This window comes from Acanthaster planci, linkage group LG05, assembly GCF_054643075.1.
Source record: "Acanthaster planci isolate LZ-2023a linkage group LG05, COTS_SCS, whole genome shotgun sequence".
NCBI lineage: Eukaryota > Metazoa > Echinodermata > Asteroidea > Valvatida > Acanthasteridae > Acanthaster > Acanthaster planci.
This window is the reverse complement of record NC_141781.1, coordinates 12,274,972-12,290,621: the sequence shown is the minus strand read 5'-3', so window position 1 is coordinate 12,290,621 and position 15,650 is coordinate 12,274,972. Positions and strand designations below refer to the sequence as shown.

General features: G+C 39.7%; 1 protein-coding gene across 10 annotated transcripts; it reads right to left on the bottom strand.

The window, feature by feature from the left end:
* Positions 1-595: 595 nt before the first annotated feature.
* LOC110981628 (putative peptidyl-tRNA hydrolase 2) lies at positions 596-15,215 on the bottom strand. 10 transcript variants are annotated; one of them, XR_015425160.1, is made up of 10 exons: positions 13,625-13,783; positions 13,340-13,368; positions 11,990-12,103; positions 10,955-11,088; positions 9,875-10,027; positions 8,688-8,792; positions 7,388-7,476; positions 4,642-4,756; positions 1,802-3,919; positions 596-1,052 (listed from the first exon to the last, which is right to left on the bottom strand). XR_015425160.1 is itself a non-coding variant. In XM_087136501.1 (7 exons), exons 1-7 carry the CDS (start codon positions 13,439-13,441, stop codon positions 3,833-3,835), a joined length of 702 nt encoding a protein of 233 aa, XP_086992627.1. In that variant the 5' UTR covers positions 13,442-13,618; the 3' UTR covers positions 1,186-3,832. The 10 variants fall into 10 exon arrangements, 1 of the variants encoding a protein (XP_086992627.1); XR_015425162.1 differs by lacking the exons at positions 13,340-13,368; positions 13,625-13,783 and adding an exon at positions 15,198-15,215; XR_015425164.1 differs by lacking the exon at positions 11,990-12,103.
* Between the last annotated feature and the right edge of the window lie 435 nt (positions 15,216-15,650).

Below are 15,650 nucleotides of genomic sequence, written 5' to 3'. Positions count from 1 at the left end.
GAAAATTCTGCCACAGTTTTAATCTTCTTTAAATGGTGACTGATCGAATTTCCTTAGAAAAATCTGGCACTGGTTCATCTGGCCGAAGTAGCAGTGGTAACACTGCATAAACAGAAGGTATATTCACACATGGGGCACCAATTCTTGATGACGATTCCAGAAATATCCGAGCCGGGAACACGATCCACAGATTCCAACATGTTGCAGGAGGAGCTGAGAAGATGGGATATTCCATGGCCGTTTCTTGATTTTCTCCAGCCATCCATAAAAAATAAATGGGTTTAACCACTTACCTAGGAGCCTTTCCGTGGAAATGGTTCAACAATCTGTTTCATCATGCTGCCATTGTATTCTATCGGCTGGTCATCTCCAGGATTACGTTAATGGAGAAGGTGCGGTGAATCGCCTGCTACAAGCAGTAGAATTTGATTCGAAAGTACCTGAATACCTAACAGGTTGTAAAGCTCTTGGACTGGTATCATTACTGGCCACCACGCCATTGTGGTGGAAAATTAAAGGCGAAGAAATGGAAACTGGATGTCACTTTATACAGGCTGCTGATCTTTTGGAGATCTCTACAAGTAGAACAGCTGAATTCATTATGGCAGATCATCTTTTATTCTGCAGTGTACCCCTGCTTGAAAAAGTTTGATGTTACAAATGTTTATCAAATCTCCGATTCACAATGAAACAGTGTAAGTCTTTCTTCAAGTAGGTTTATGGCAGCACATCTTCACTAACCACTCCCTATTGAGTAAAATAAGGTGATCTTTTGTTCAAGATGTAAAAAAAAAGTGAAGTGTCTGCCAAAACCAACTTTCAGAAAGCACATCCAGGCACTTGAATATTTTAGGAAGGAAAAAGCCCACATCACGACCCTTGCTCATATTCACGGGGCAAGGCAGTCAGTGAGAAAAGGTCAAGACGTTCCTGAGCTGTCAGCAAGAACTTCAGGCAGCTGTCATGTCATTGTTTTGAAGGAGCTTAATCTGGCTGAAGAAGTGCACCGTGGATGTATGGAAGAGCTCACCCTCGACGTCATGCACTGGGGTCTGTGACAAAAAGCGGAAATCAAATTGAGGATTATAAAACGGCCATCTACTAGCTTTAAAGTCCCAGGTAACTTCTGCCAGCATGTCTCTGAACAGCAACCAGCAGAAGGAAAAGAATCCTCCAGAAACTGAGTAATGAATAAGACGTATTTATTAATTTTAAGTAACTCATTGCGAGATTTATGTTATTTTTAAGCCACTCAACCAGAAACGAGTACCCATCAGTGGTCCCAATCCACTCCTACTTGGAAAGAGAATAAAATGTCAATGCAGTACAGAGGGCGATGAAAAGTAATGGTTCTTTGATGGTTTGATGGTTCAACAAAAAATGTCCCTTATCATTCACTGTTATCATTTTATGCAGTCATACCTTGCATGGCCTATATTCAGCATTATCAATTATGTTCTTATACTGTAATTTTTCAAAAACGATGTTCCGAGATATATTGTTGTGGGAAAGTGTGATAAATAACAAGTAAGGAGTTGTTTTTGCACATGTACCACTTCATACATGAATGAAGTTCGATTATTACCGATTGCATATCTGGCACCGCTTTCCTTCAGCATTGCGACCGAAGTTTTCGGCAGATTCTGTTGCTTTTCCTTTTAACGTTAAGTGAAAGGTAACAGTATAAACATATTAAAGTTTAAAGGCATGTACGGTGTCTTTCAACCAAGAAAGGTGACTCTTATGAATTTGCCATGAGTTGAAATTTTTTTGCGCACTTGCTAAATTTGTTCTTCCATACCTTTCTCAAGAGTTTCCTGGATATCCTTCATGGTTCAACGTGACGTGTGCTGCAGATTAACTGGTGTACATGTACATCATCATACTGCTGGAGGACCAAAGGAAAAGAAACCTCCAGATCCTTGTTTAAGGTAATCTGAATCATTTTAACGAAGTCATATTGTCATCTTCATATATTGCTTTTTATGGCTGCTATGGCTACAGTAGAACATTTAGAAATACGAACATATCCTCCATCAACAAAAAAATTGACACACACAAAATGGCTATTATCGATAATAAAAGTTGTCAAAATATACTTAAAATCAAGCTACATGTATTGAGATGATTTTTTTTACTTTTACAGATTCTCTTTCAAATGGTACTAAATTTGTGAAGTGTAAAAATTATGTCATAAGTGCCGGGTCCTTTTAGTCAAAAATCCCCAGTCAACGTAAACTTCCACGATCCATGCTGATCCTCTGACCTAAATCTTTGCTTGTAGCTTTAAATACATGGCATGTGTGCGCCTGAAGTGTGGACGTGTTATTGTAGGACTACTTGCTTAAATGCCACTTATCTTATCGTATCCATGATCACATAAAGTCACAGCTCTGTCAAAACTAGGATAATTGATAATTATCTTGCACGTTACTTTAAAACCTCAAACTGAGTGAACACAAGGCCCACAAACCCGAGTGTGGCAAGATCAAAAATGATAACCTTGCTCTTGTAGGATATACTTGTAAAAGCAATCTGGCCTGATATTTTAGCTACTCTGCACTTGATGCCCAGCATGATATGTGGGAAAGAGGGACCCCCTGATATGATGCACAAGCTGTATACCCTAAGGCTTTTGTGCCTACTGCACCCCCCCCCTCTGAAATCTGAAAGGAATTCTAAGGATTCCATCCACCAAAAGAAGACAGAATGGGGGGAGCCCTTTGCCTCATATCTTGAATCATATGCTGCACTTGGTTGGTACCCTTAACAATACCACATTTGCTGTCGTGCTCAGTGAAAGTAGATGGCATCTGGTCACTGTACGACTTCAAAGAAGTGGAAGGGGAAAAGATCAGATTTGTATGAGGTGCCGGTGCCGACATGTTTGGAAAAGAAATGTCCAAGTTCAACTGTGTTGATGTAAAGACATGACATGTTCTCATAAATACCCCATTGAAATTTTTTCCACTAACTTCAACCATCTTCGCCCCCCTCCAGTGGTACACATTCTGTGCAATCACCAGATAAGGATGCCAGTCTTCTCCCTCACTCTATCATCAAACCAAATCCAACCAACAGATTATATTGCCTTGCCATTAAAACATACAACTTTCAGTCAGATACGGTACAAATATCGTATATCTACATGTTACATTAACAACTGCAGGTGGTGTTTAGTGCGTGAGCTATTAGCCGTTTCTTATTCACTCAAGAAAATAACACCCTGCACAAATTATAGGCAGGTTAGCTTTTCTTTTGCAGTAGTTTTTATGTGTTTTACCATCTAATTTTGTACATTTTAGAGACATCTTGCCAACCAAATGGGCACATGTATCTCGGCTTCAACTTGTTGCAGTTATTCTGTGTAAAAACACAAACACATCGGGAACCAGCCTTCCTATGGATATGTGTAACAACACAGCTTTACATACCACAGCCTTTGAAGTTTTCTCAAACACTGAAGAGCACGTCCTGGTCATGAAGACCTTACCAGTGTAATAACGTGTCTTCACATCTGTACTATGCCTGCATATTCTCAGAGCCATGGCTAACACCGCTTTAAGAAGTGATCTTCAGTAGAAGAGCAGCCAAATTTCCAAATTTTCATGGCTGCTGTCTGCCCTCGTTCTGAGACCAGGCGGTCACGGTTGGGCAAGATACAAGAGAATGCAGTATGCTAAACCTAGTTATAACTTACAGGCCTGTTAAAATAAGGCAAAAGAGGTAAGACACCACTTATCAGCCATCAGTTGACCGACTACGCATAAAGTCATGGGGAGTTCTGGTTTTTCTTCATGACTGTAGAGGCATTTCAATGGAGCAGCAGAAGTCAAAGTAGACTGAGAGTTCCAGTGATTTGATCCAATAATTTGGCATCCCCAAAGATGGACAGGACAGTACAAGCGCCAGAGGGTACCTTAAGGGAAAATGTTGCAACAGGGTCAGTTGAGTTTAACATAAATCTAACTATTCCTAAAGAGTTTTCTGTTTAACAACCTGTGATAAGACTGCATTATCTTTTTGCCAGGTAGAGATCTCTATGAGGAATAATAAACCGAAAGAGGTCGAATTTCAGGTCGACTCTATCTATTTTGTTTAAACTGTTTAACTTTCAAGTGGCACTGGTATAGTTCTGCACATTATCGATGTTACATGTATGCATGCACATGTGATACCAAACGTATGCCCTGTGTACACGTGCGTGAATATAGTCTGTACGCTTACAATGTGTTTGGGTGAAATTCGTCAAAGCCAACTCCCAAACTGACCTTCCCTCTAGATGATGGAACATTTTCAAAGAAAATAGATTCATCCTTAAATCACGTTGCATTCATTCAAATCAAAAGAAAGTGAAACTTCTGAGGTTTATACATGTACATGTATGTACAATGAATACCACTGGGTGCACAAACATTGAAGGCCAAACGTTTTCTAATGATACATTGTGGAATGTGCCTCTTCTGTTACAAGCCCCTTGCATTTGAGTTTACATGTGTATTTCTGATCCATCCAGAGAAGGAATAAGTATGTACATGTACTTTTGAACTGTGAGATGTTTACTTTGAAAATAATCCTACAGTAGTTTCCTTGTCAACTGAATGTATCAATTAAGTCAAAAGGAAAAGATCATTCACGTACCTCTGTTTTCCCTACATCCTGTGTGAGATGAGTAGGCAAGGATGCAAATGATGCCCTCCTCTGTAAATCTAAGAGATGCTCGGTATTTGATCCACTCAGTACTATACTTGTCTCCCTGTTTGTACAGCATTAAGAATACAATTTGTACTCAGTTCAACTAAATTTGACATGACAAACATACATGTACATTGCTCAAACAGGCTGACTGTACAGTGTATGCTGTACCGATAAAATGTTTTAAAAAAATTAAATCTCAACTTCTAAACACATTTTGAACAGAAGCTTGTGATTGCGGGAAAAAAATGGTCAATGCCTTTTGAAATGTTGCCTTGTTAAAATGCTTTTAAGGTCTACTACAAATTCCCTAAAAGGAGAAAAACAAAGCAAAAACCTGAAATTCCATGTGCACAAAATAAAAGCATGGGAAACATGAGTGAAAAAGGACAAAAAGGCATACATGTATATATACCCCAACCACATGTACTTGAATGCACCTTGTGGAACAACAAAACGAAAATCAATAATTACTTTCCTGGAAGTGTTTTTCTGCCGACTACTGGGGAGTTGGGTGCTTATAAAAACAGTCTGCCATTTCCTCCAGGCCTCTACTGGCATGACAGGGGCCGGAATGTCTGCGAAACACGTTCTCAGCAAGCAATAGGGTTTGTATAGAAGGTCAAAATATGTATATACTAGGTGCTGTGTGCAATTCAAGCTCCTTTCAAGTTCACTTGGTCAGCCAGTTCTAACTACAAGTGCATCCCAATTGTAGGATAAAGACAAAAAAACACTTTCCAACAAAAGTCCATTTAGACATTTAAAAGCTGAAAAAACAGTCACAAAAATTTGGCAAACAGGATGTTTGCCTTTGGCAGGAGTAAGTGTAGTAATGAAACTGACACAATAATAATGAGGTTATCTTGTACGGAAAAGTCCTTATCCTGAGATTTTCTTTCTACACGTACAGTGTAGTTTGCCTTCCAAAAATGTGCTGGTCACATGGTTCAGGATTGGCCAATTTGAATCTCATTGAGGTGAAACATCGATTTAATTTTTTTTCAAAAATGTTGTTACTTTATATCAACGGTTTTTATTTTATTTTTTTTCTGATTGAAATTTTAAAATAGGATTTTTGTTTATTAAAAAAAATCACCAACTGTAGCCAGGGGACAAGAGCATACACAACAGACCTGCCAACCTTTAGAACCTTTAGAAGTGTATTCGGAGGTTCCAAACTGAGTATTTTTCAATAAAAATGGGTATTTTCCCAAACAAACAGGAAAGACAAGCTTACAAGTATTTTTGCTTGACTACATACTATTTGAACTTTAATACTTTACTTGTGCAGGTTTAAATGGACCTTATAATTTCCTGGTGTTGCTCGCAGCAGTTGCTTTCTTGCATTTACGCAACAGTTCACTTTGGTGTGCACGTTGCTGCCAGGGCCTGGCTGTGGCTTGGGTATATATTTTGTTTGTGAGAGAGTCTGACAGGACTGCAGTGCTGTGGGTCGCATTCTTCGTTTCAGTGATGTCGCAGTGTTTGCTGGTCATGGTATCTAGTGTCAACACATACAACTACACTGTAGTACTTGAACTAGCGTCAACAACTTGAAAATACCCTCCGAGGATTTAAAAGTACTTTTATCTTAGAGACTCTAAGACCTCCCACTGTGTAAAAAGAAACTCTGAATTCGCTTTCAGATTCACGCAGAAAAACGAAACTTTTTCGCGAAGTATGGAAGTCGCCATCCTTGTTTACTCTACCGTCCAAGCGAAAACAAGATGGCAGCCAATCAGGCTGCACGAGCAGGCCCAAAGTTGTCACTCAAATTTCCACCTTCAAATATAAGTTTTGATAATATGATACATTGAATATATGTAGGAACCGTATGAATTTTGTAAATATATAATACCTGTATAAAAATGCTTGAATATTTAGTCGACATTTTTTTGACGTTTGTTGACGCTAAATAGCACGACCTGTGTTTACTGCTTTTGACATGGCAAGATACATCATAACTCCCACTATGCCAATGTATGCGCGATACTGGAATCAGAACTACACAAAGTGCAGTACGTCGGGAAATTTTTTTGCATGCACACGAACGTACACTCTACAATGCATGCCGATCGGTTTGGTATGCAACGTTCCGATTGGTTGATAAGTGCACTACCAGGGGCATGTGTACATCATTTACACTAATCAAGAACGCTCTACTTTACGAGTTCGCGATATTGAACCGTGTGACATGTGGCTAAGTCTTGCTCGCAGCTGCTTTAGCTATTTTAGCTTAGATTTCACACAGCGCCCTCTTTTTTTTCTGTCCATGTCAAAATTATCGAAATCCGTATTTTATGGTGAAAAAACGTGTGGGCGTATTTTCATCAATTTTTAGTACAAAATACGCCAAAATCATTCTAGTTGGCGGGTCTGACAAAGGTACTTGGAATACTGTCTTCCTTTATGCCAATAGGTCTTTCTTCTGGTACTAGGGTAGAAGAATCTAATCTTGAAGTGATTCAAGAAATGCTGTGCAAAAGGTTAAACATGTATTTGTTAGCACCTGCATCTTTTGCATCTCTCTCTACGCGGTAGAGAGGAGGAGAGAGAGATATCAATAAAGATATCATGTTACCACTGCCGCACACTATTAAACCTACCGTGCTTATTTCAATTCTCCGATACAACCTTCAAATTGTACGTGTAGCAAGTGGAATATCCATATTTAGAAGTTGACTCTTACCCCTGCTTCTCCCACTGCACCATGTGCTGTCCATAACTGGCTTCATGTTGTTGCAGTGTGCGGTAGAGCCCTAGGCATGCATGGGCTACCTGCAAAGAAACCATGAAAGCATCAGCTGAAAAAGGAATTCCCAGAAAAAGGTCAAGGGTTTTTGAAAGCAGTGGTAAAATAGGGATAAGCACAAAGTATGGGTACATGTGGCTAGGAGGTGGTAATGTTATTACCATTTATGGTAAGAGTGTAACTTCTAAAGAAAAATCTGTGCAGAAATCAGCCTGAACAAAGAAGGAACTGATGAACCAAATGGGTGAAAATTCTGGACTAGTGTGTCTCAAATAACACAAAGCTTCAAGTGCAATTTACACCACCTGTTGACTAAAGAAACTATTGTTCACATGATGATGAACCCATATAGGTGTTGTTACACTGTCTTAAAGACTGTATCTTTATTGGGAGAGGAAATCACATGACCGGGCGACAAAAATGCATGCAAACTTCATTGGTGGACATCATTGTGATATCATTGACTTGTCTATACCCAACAGTCTGGGGTCTGCTTTAAATCAGATTGCTCAGTTGTACCTCTGCTAAATTCACCATAGAACTGCCACTACGATACAATCAGCTATTGGGGCATTGAAGTTCGGTGAAGTTCATTTCTGCCTTTAAGTTCCTTTACATGACGTCTGATGAACTTGACTGAAGAAAAACGTATGCAAATTTTCCTCCAAAAATGTATTCATACAAGATGTAAAGATATTTCAAGCAAGATGCTTGCTATCAACTTAATTGTGTTCTGTCCAACTTTCCGATCCATACTTGTTGTTTCTGTTAAATTTGAGCCCTTCAGGTGAAAAACAGACAAAACAATAAACAAACAAACGATAATTGACTCTGTGACTGGGTACACAATTCTTTTATACCTCAGGGATGCATACATGTAACAGCTCAGGTGAAACCTGGGATGCTAAAAGCCTTTTGGGTGGCAAAACATTGTATTGTACATCAAAGCAGTCACTAATTGTAAATTGCTGCCTAATTTCTTTGGCAGCATATTGTAACTAACAAGAACTATAACCTTCAAAGAGTAAACATACATGTATAAAGCTACTGTATTTGTATGTGGGTCACACACAACAGTGGGTCACACAACAGTTACCCGCTAGTTGGGATCCATACATGTATGTATTCATATAAGATGTAAAGATATGTACATGTATATCGATACTGCTCTTATTATCCTCTTATATTACCTAAGATCGAGCTGAACAAGGAAATGATTCAATGAAACTCCACATACCTGTGCAGCTATCTTGCCTTTGCCCATTTTCAGTTCTTCGTTGACAACAAATATCATCTTCAATTGGCCTGATAAGCCTCCAACCATATGTGTGCATGTAGGCAGCTGTTGGAATAAAATGTACAAAATAATGCATTTGATCAAAGCACTGTGGGTAAAATCAAGAGAGAGGCATGCATTGTACATGGGTACATGTGTAGATTATTTCAGGGCAGATTTCAGAAAACTCTGTGGTACTGCACCTTACATACATGCATACAGATCAGTGTATTCTTTGTACGCAGTAACTACAAACAACTCCTTGCATGTATAGAATACACTTTTTAAATTTTGTGGGCATCAACAGAATGTGGCCACTTTGTGACAAAGAGGTCATTACCCTACCCAACTGTCTCTCAATGCCAAAGCGATCAGAGTATTCCCAATAAGAAAACGACCTTTCCAGGCACAAGTTATCTTTTCCCATCAACCATCTTCGGAAGTCTCAGGTTACCACTCACACAGTACAGCATTGCATGGAAATGCAAGGGACTGCGGAGTGACAAGAAGGTGGCACATTGACAATTAGCAGGTATTCTATTACATTGGGCAATGGACACATTGCTTACACTGTAATGGAAGAAGGCCTGTAAACCAGAGTATGTTAGGATAGGAATGTTCGAAGGGACGACAGAACCTACTCAGATTAATTTGAAAACTTTGCACAAGCAGATTGAATTCATACCAGAATGTTTGTTGGTCTGGCTGGCCAGGTGCTTTCAATAACTAATGTTTCAAACCTGCCAAGATTTGACATTCTCCTTACATACTTCATCCTACTCAACATTTTTGTTTGGGTTTCTACATTGGTTCTTTTCTACTTCCTGTACATGCCTAAACCTCATACACATACAGGCATCCTCTCCATATTACAGTCAGTGAGTCAGAACAAAAATGAGGGGCTCCAGGAAAATTTAGGCAGCGGTTTGGGGTTTCTTTTGTCATATCCCCCAAGGGCCAATTTTTTTTGGTTAATTTGTAAAGTTGGTGTATAGCCATGGTTCATGAAGGACCTACATCTGCAAGAGGGTCCCCACCCCATCCAGCTTTAATAAGCAACAAAACTATTCAATGCAGATGGAAGTACTGGTCCACTTCAGGGACAAGCCCATGGGCAAGTTTCACAGAGGAATAAAAGCTGTATTTACTTTCTTCCCAGTCCAATTTGTTTCAACTTCCCCCGCAAGCCGAAGAAGCTCCTCTTGATCTGCAACTTTAGGTTCATCCATCAAGTCATCAGGACAATCAAAGTACCAGGTGGCTGCTGCCTCCACCGAGTGGCCACCGGTCATTAGGAGTGCCTGCCAGCATGAGATGAAAGTGACAACTACATGTAATGTACTGCTACCAAATCAGCAACAGCATTTTCAAAACATACCTGTCTGGCACCCTGAGAGATTGGCGCTGACAACTCAAAACTAATCTTACAGGTATCCCTGGTGGAAGCTGTCAAAGTCCAACATGCCAAGGGGAATTGCTCAATCTGCCTGATCTCTCTATCTTTGTGCAAGGTTTTACTGCAAAATTTGCTGATAATTCTACCAACAGCCAATAAGACTTTCTATCTAAAAATTGCTGTGGAAAACTGTTATGAAATAGAGAAGCATTGTCAGATTTCAAACGGAATAAACTGATTGTGCTGATCAACTGATCTTGCCCAACAACAACTTATTTTAAAAACTATTTCTTGAAAATGTCACATTCGTAGATTCAGATTCCTGTTTATGTATTTTTGTTTTGTTTCTATTTTTTTAAAAGGGGTGTTGATAATTTTTTTTGTTTTAGCCCTAAAAAAGCCAAAGGGTAGAACCTGCCCCAATGACATTTCCTCTGATTTTGTCTCCATGTCTTTTCTTGTGAACCTTTAAAAGCTCTTCCTGTAAGTTCCCTTCATCATTATGAAATTTTTAAAGAAAACTTGATACACTGGTCTCTCAAAAAGCCCATATTTCTAAGACAGGCTAGCCAAAAATGTTTGACCTTTCCTTTTGAGTGGCTCAATGCATGCAAGCCAATGCATGAAGCACAAAGAAAGAGTAATAAAACACCACACATGTATTCCAAGATCAAGTATGGGACAGCTTAAATCTTGTGACCCTGTCAGTGAAGTTACATGTATTTAGTAAAAGAGAAACTGCTCCTTATGCATGTAAATGGAACTTTCAGATCATTTACCACTCACCTTTTCTCAGTTGACTCTCAAATAAAAACCAATGAGTTACATGTACCTTTTCTGCCATGGGTTCTGGTATGCCCATTTCACTAAGTGCTCGCAGGTAGTCCTGGTTGACTGTCAGGCCTCCCTCTGGCTCCGGTCTTTTCCCAAGGAGGTCTGCCTCCATCGGGTGGGATTGGTCTGCCTCTGTTGGGTAAGGTTGTTCAATGACAGTCAATACCGGTAATAAATAAAAATGGACTGATAAACAAAAAATACAAAGTAACAAACAAATAAGGCATTGTTCCACCAAGGACAATGTGCACGTTAGCTTCATGTACCGGTACTGATGCACACATGCACACTGCACAATCTATTTTGTCTTCATCAGGCAAACTTGAAATTTTCTCAGTTTTTGTTTTGGTTCATCCATGTCAACAAAAGTGTGACATACATGTACATGGGTACCTGTGAGGGCAGATTTGGTAGATGTTAGCCGTGTGCGCCTCTTAGGGCAGCATCAGCTAGAATACTCCCAAAGGAACTGAGATGGTTTCAGGAATGTTCAATTGCTGTGAGCCCAATTTGCAGGGATAATGATAATACTGCGCCTTGAGCGTCAGTTGTGATGGATATGTGCACTATAAGAATCAGCTATTGTTATTATTATTATTATTGTGTGTGTAACTATGTTGCACGGTCCATGTCAAACCCCAGGTAATGCGCTGTTTCAACTCAACGCACTATGCTGATTTTATGCTAAAGCAGTTACATACATGTACAAATTTAAATGGGGCGTGCTTGCACGTATAAATACATGTAGGTCCCTATAACATTTACATGTACATGTATACCGCGCATCAAATTTGCTTGAAGACAAATTTGTTTTCATGCTCGGGCTTGTGGAACACAGAATAATGTAGTGCATTATGCTACATTATTTTGTGTTCCACTCACGCTCGTGTGACAACCAATACACGTCAATATGTTCTACACACTACACAGTGAGGTACACCCTAACATTCACACTCAGCGTCAAGGCACTGCCGGGGGTGGGGAGGTAAAGGGGTACATGAACAAGGAGTTTAAGCAACAAAAGCATACGTACATGTACAGTATCAAGAGAACTGTTGAAAACTGCTGTGCTCTTCTAGATGCAAAACCAGAACAGTAGAGGAGCTACTTGTAGTGCAAGGTGTGAAAATGTGGTTTGGTGAAATATCTTGGAGGGTGAGAATTTAAAACATGGCAGTCACACACTGTGTCAGCTTACCATTCTGTAGGCATGAGATGGAACCTACATGTACATGTACATACACCACCAGTGCATATAAGCCCTTACAGACTGATCCAAAGAGATGCCATAAATGTGGTGGCACTGCATTTAATTTGACATGTGCATACTCTTGGCATGTTCAGTGTTTGGCATATTCCAATATTCTATTGACGTGATTGATCAAAGAGTCATGTATTGCAAGCACACCTTCCTGTATACAAGCATTGTGCCACTGCAGTTATGGTTTTTAATTCATGTAATTCTGGTTGCCAATCTACATGTAGATAGCCTGGTACCAATCTAGATAGCCTGGTGGCAACAGAGGTTAAATATGTGTTGCTTGGCAACTCCGTGGAGGCTGTTTTTGTTATGCACAAAAGGTTTACTCGAACATACATGTACATGTACGTCTCCCAGTGATACGAAACTATTGCCCAATGAGGATGCGTTAACTTAGAACCTCTAACTACACGTAAAAGCTTGAAAAGAGCTCCATTAAAGAAGAAATAATGAAAACTATGAAGTGGCTATTATTACGGTGACTGTAACATGACTTCAATTTTTTTTAGTTATGGCATTGTGTGCTGCCAATCTATCTGATTTCCATGACTTCTCATTACATGAACCACCATTTATTGCCAGTAGCTTTACTTCAGCGCTACTGAAATGGGTAAATCTGGAGCAAATACAACAGACTTTACCCAAACCAAATAGCCCCTTCCTCTTGTGTTAGCCATGCCTCAAGCTCTAAAAGGCTAGAAGGGGCCTTGTGGTGGCAGAATACATGTACTTGTAGGTATGCGCAAGCATTTCCGACATGCTAGGACTGAATCCACCTATTGTGAAATTTTTTTCCCCATTTGTTTTTCCTAGTTTAGTTAATTTATTTTTTCAATCAGATTGCATGCTTAATTTTTTTATACATGTATATGCTTTTCTTTTCTGTTTTGGTAGGCCTGGGCCTACATGTACATGTGGATTCATGAACCAGATATTTTTTGAAGGGAAAAAGGTCACAGATCCATTTGTTATAGGCTGGTCTGGTTTCTGCTTTCAATGCAACTGCCTGGTGCAAGAAAGTACACAAAAAATCTCTCTAATCGTCCGTTACAATAGCCACTGTGTTAAAAACTATAAGAAAAAGCCTTTATATAAAAAGCAAATACTGAAATAGCGACATACCTCACAAATGTGACATGAGTAAAGAAATGCTACAAAAATAGAAAACAGAAAAAAATGAGGGTTGCTTTCCTATCCTAACTTACTAAGTTCCATGTCTAACATAGCCCCACAAATAGGGCTGTAGCGACTCTATTTTACAATCTGTCTCTTATCAGTCGCCACCACAGCCCCACTTCAAGGCACGTCTTAAATGCCTGACATGCCTGAAATCCAAACTGCAGGATTGTCGCAAACTTTGAATCCTAATATCTTCTGAATTGAGAATGACTCGACAATTTTACGTACACTGGCGTATTCCTCAGAGCTTGGACTTTTATACGAGCACCCTAAAGCTTTCCAAAATCGTAAATTTTCCGATGTATGGCGCCTTGAAAAACCCGGCCTGTAGTATTACATGTCGACCACGGGCGGCGCCATTTTGAAAAACGAAAACGGGTCTTCGTTCGTTTGAAGTCAGGGCACCCGACAGGTGCGGAGATGCATAATTCATGTGTCACAGTATTGCTTAGTAATAATTTGCGCGCGCACTTTGCCAGCGTGCAGTCCGTCAACAGCAACGTGTGTGCATGTGGAGTAGCATGAAACAGTAATGCATGTTTATGTTATCCAATTTCACCGGTTCCTTGTTCGTTTGTCACGCAAGGTATAACAGGGAACCAGTTTCGTATGGTACAACGTTACTAGAGCGCCTGTCGGGTACGGCGGGTGCCTTGAAATCCGACGCAAGAAGTGCTGCTTTCGTTTTTGAAAATGGCGCCACCCGTGGTCACCTTGTAAAACTACAGGCTGTTTTTTTTTCAAGGCGGCTTACATCGGAAAATATACGGTTTTGGAAAGCTTTAGGGTGCTCGAATCAAAGTCCAAACTCTGAGGAATATGCCGGTGTAAGTAAAATTGTCGAGTCATTTTCATTTCGGAATATATTAGGATTCAAAGTGTGACAATCTTGCAGTTTAGATTTAAGGGGGGCTAGGCCTAACGTTGCTTCTAGACCCCCACGTTATAGGTCTAGGGCCCAGCTAGGAAAATATCATGTCATAGAGCCTAGAGGGGGAATCTACATGATGTGATACATGTAGGCTACATATGTAGTAATAGTTATAATTACCAAAGATGGAGACATTCCCATAGGAGCGTGCACAACCCTTTTCAAACTTTACCGTCCCACAATTCAATATTCCCTGATCCGATCTTAACCAAACTTTGCACGTTTTCCTTTCAGACCCTAATCATCTCTCAAAATGTGGACGGTAAACATTTTCCTCCTTTTCGTAGTTGGAGCATTAGGGAGACACTGAAATGTCCAAAATTGAAATGTCTCCCTAATGACCGATGTCTCCCTAATGTTGAAAAATTTACCACAAAATGTCTCCCGAGTGACTTATTTGGAAATATGTACCCTAACACTGGTAACAGTTTGTAGTAGGCCTATTGCGTAGTAGCAACTTAGCCTCAGGCCTACATAGGCCTACGTGGGAGAGGACGTCGGACCCAAACCATACACAGTTCTGAGTTCTGTAGGGCCTACATAAATTTGTTTCAACTGCTGCCGAAAAAAAATTCCTGTATTTGTTATCATTTTCGATGTCGTTCAAATAATGTAACTTGCCAACGTCATTCTCAAGATATATTTTGTGTTATGCACTGCGCCACCAAGTACCTGAAGCGGGGAAAGAGAGTCTTCAACTGTGTGTGACGTTAACTCAATCGCATGCATCGCAAGTTTCTGTCTACATTATGTTATACCCAGCAAGAAATGAGACTGAGGGGTACCCCCCAACATGTCCAATCCCTATACACATTCTTGTATTTATGGGTTCTTTCTACCCAGTAAATGGGACAAAAGGAACTGACTCACCAAACGTTGGTTTAGCTTTTCATGGGGGCTGCCATCTTGTTTTTCTTTATTCACCCTGCAGACACTGTTTTAATATAAAACGTGTAGTTGGTGCCTGGGTACACATCACCCATCCTCTAAAAACTGTGAATAAATAAAACTTGTTAAGCACAGAAACAACAATCACATAGTAAACTGTTCTTTCAAAATGAGACATTAAGGTTAAAGCTGAGAAATGTTGGAGTTAAAGACTAATTGAATTCTCCAAAACTTTGTGTCTTACTCAATGCCCTAGGCTGTTGAAATGTTAGAATGAAACAAAAAACATGTATCACTTCTCCAAGTCCTATTCTGTTAAATCCAAAATTAAGGTTTATTTTGTTCTAAAACTAAATGAAATTGTTGAAACATAAAGTCAGTCCAATGTCCAGATTTGCGATGAATTTAAATAAAAGGTCCTCAAAGTTCAAGTCG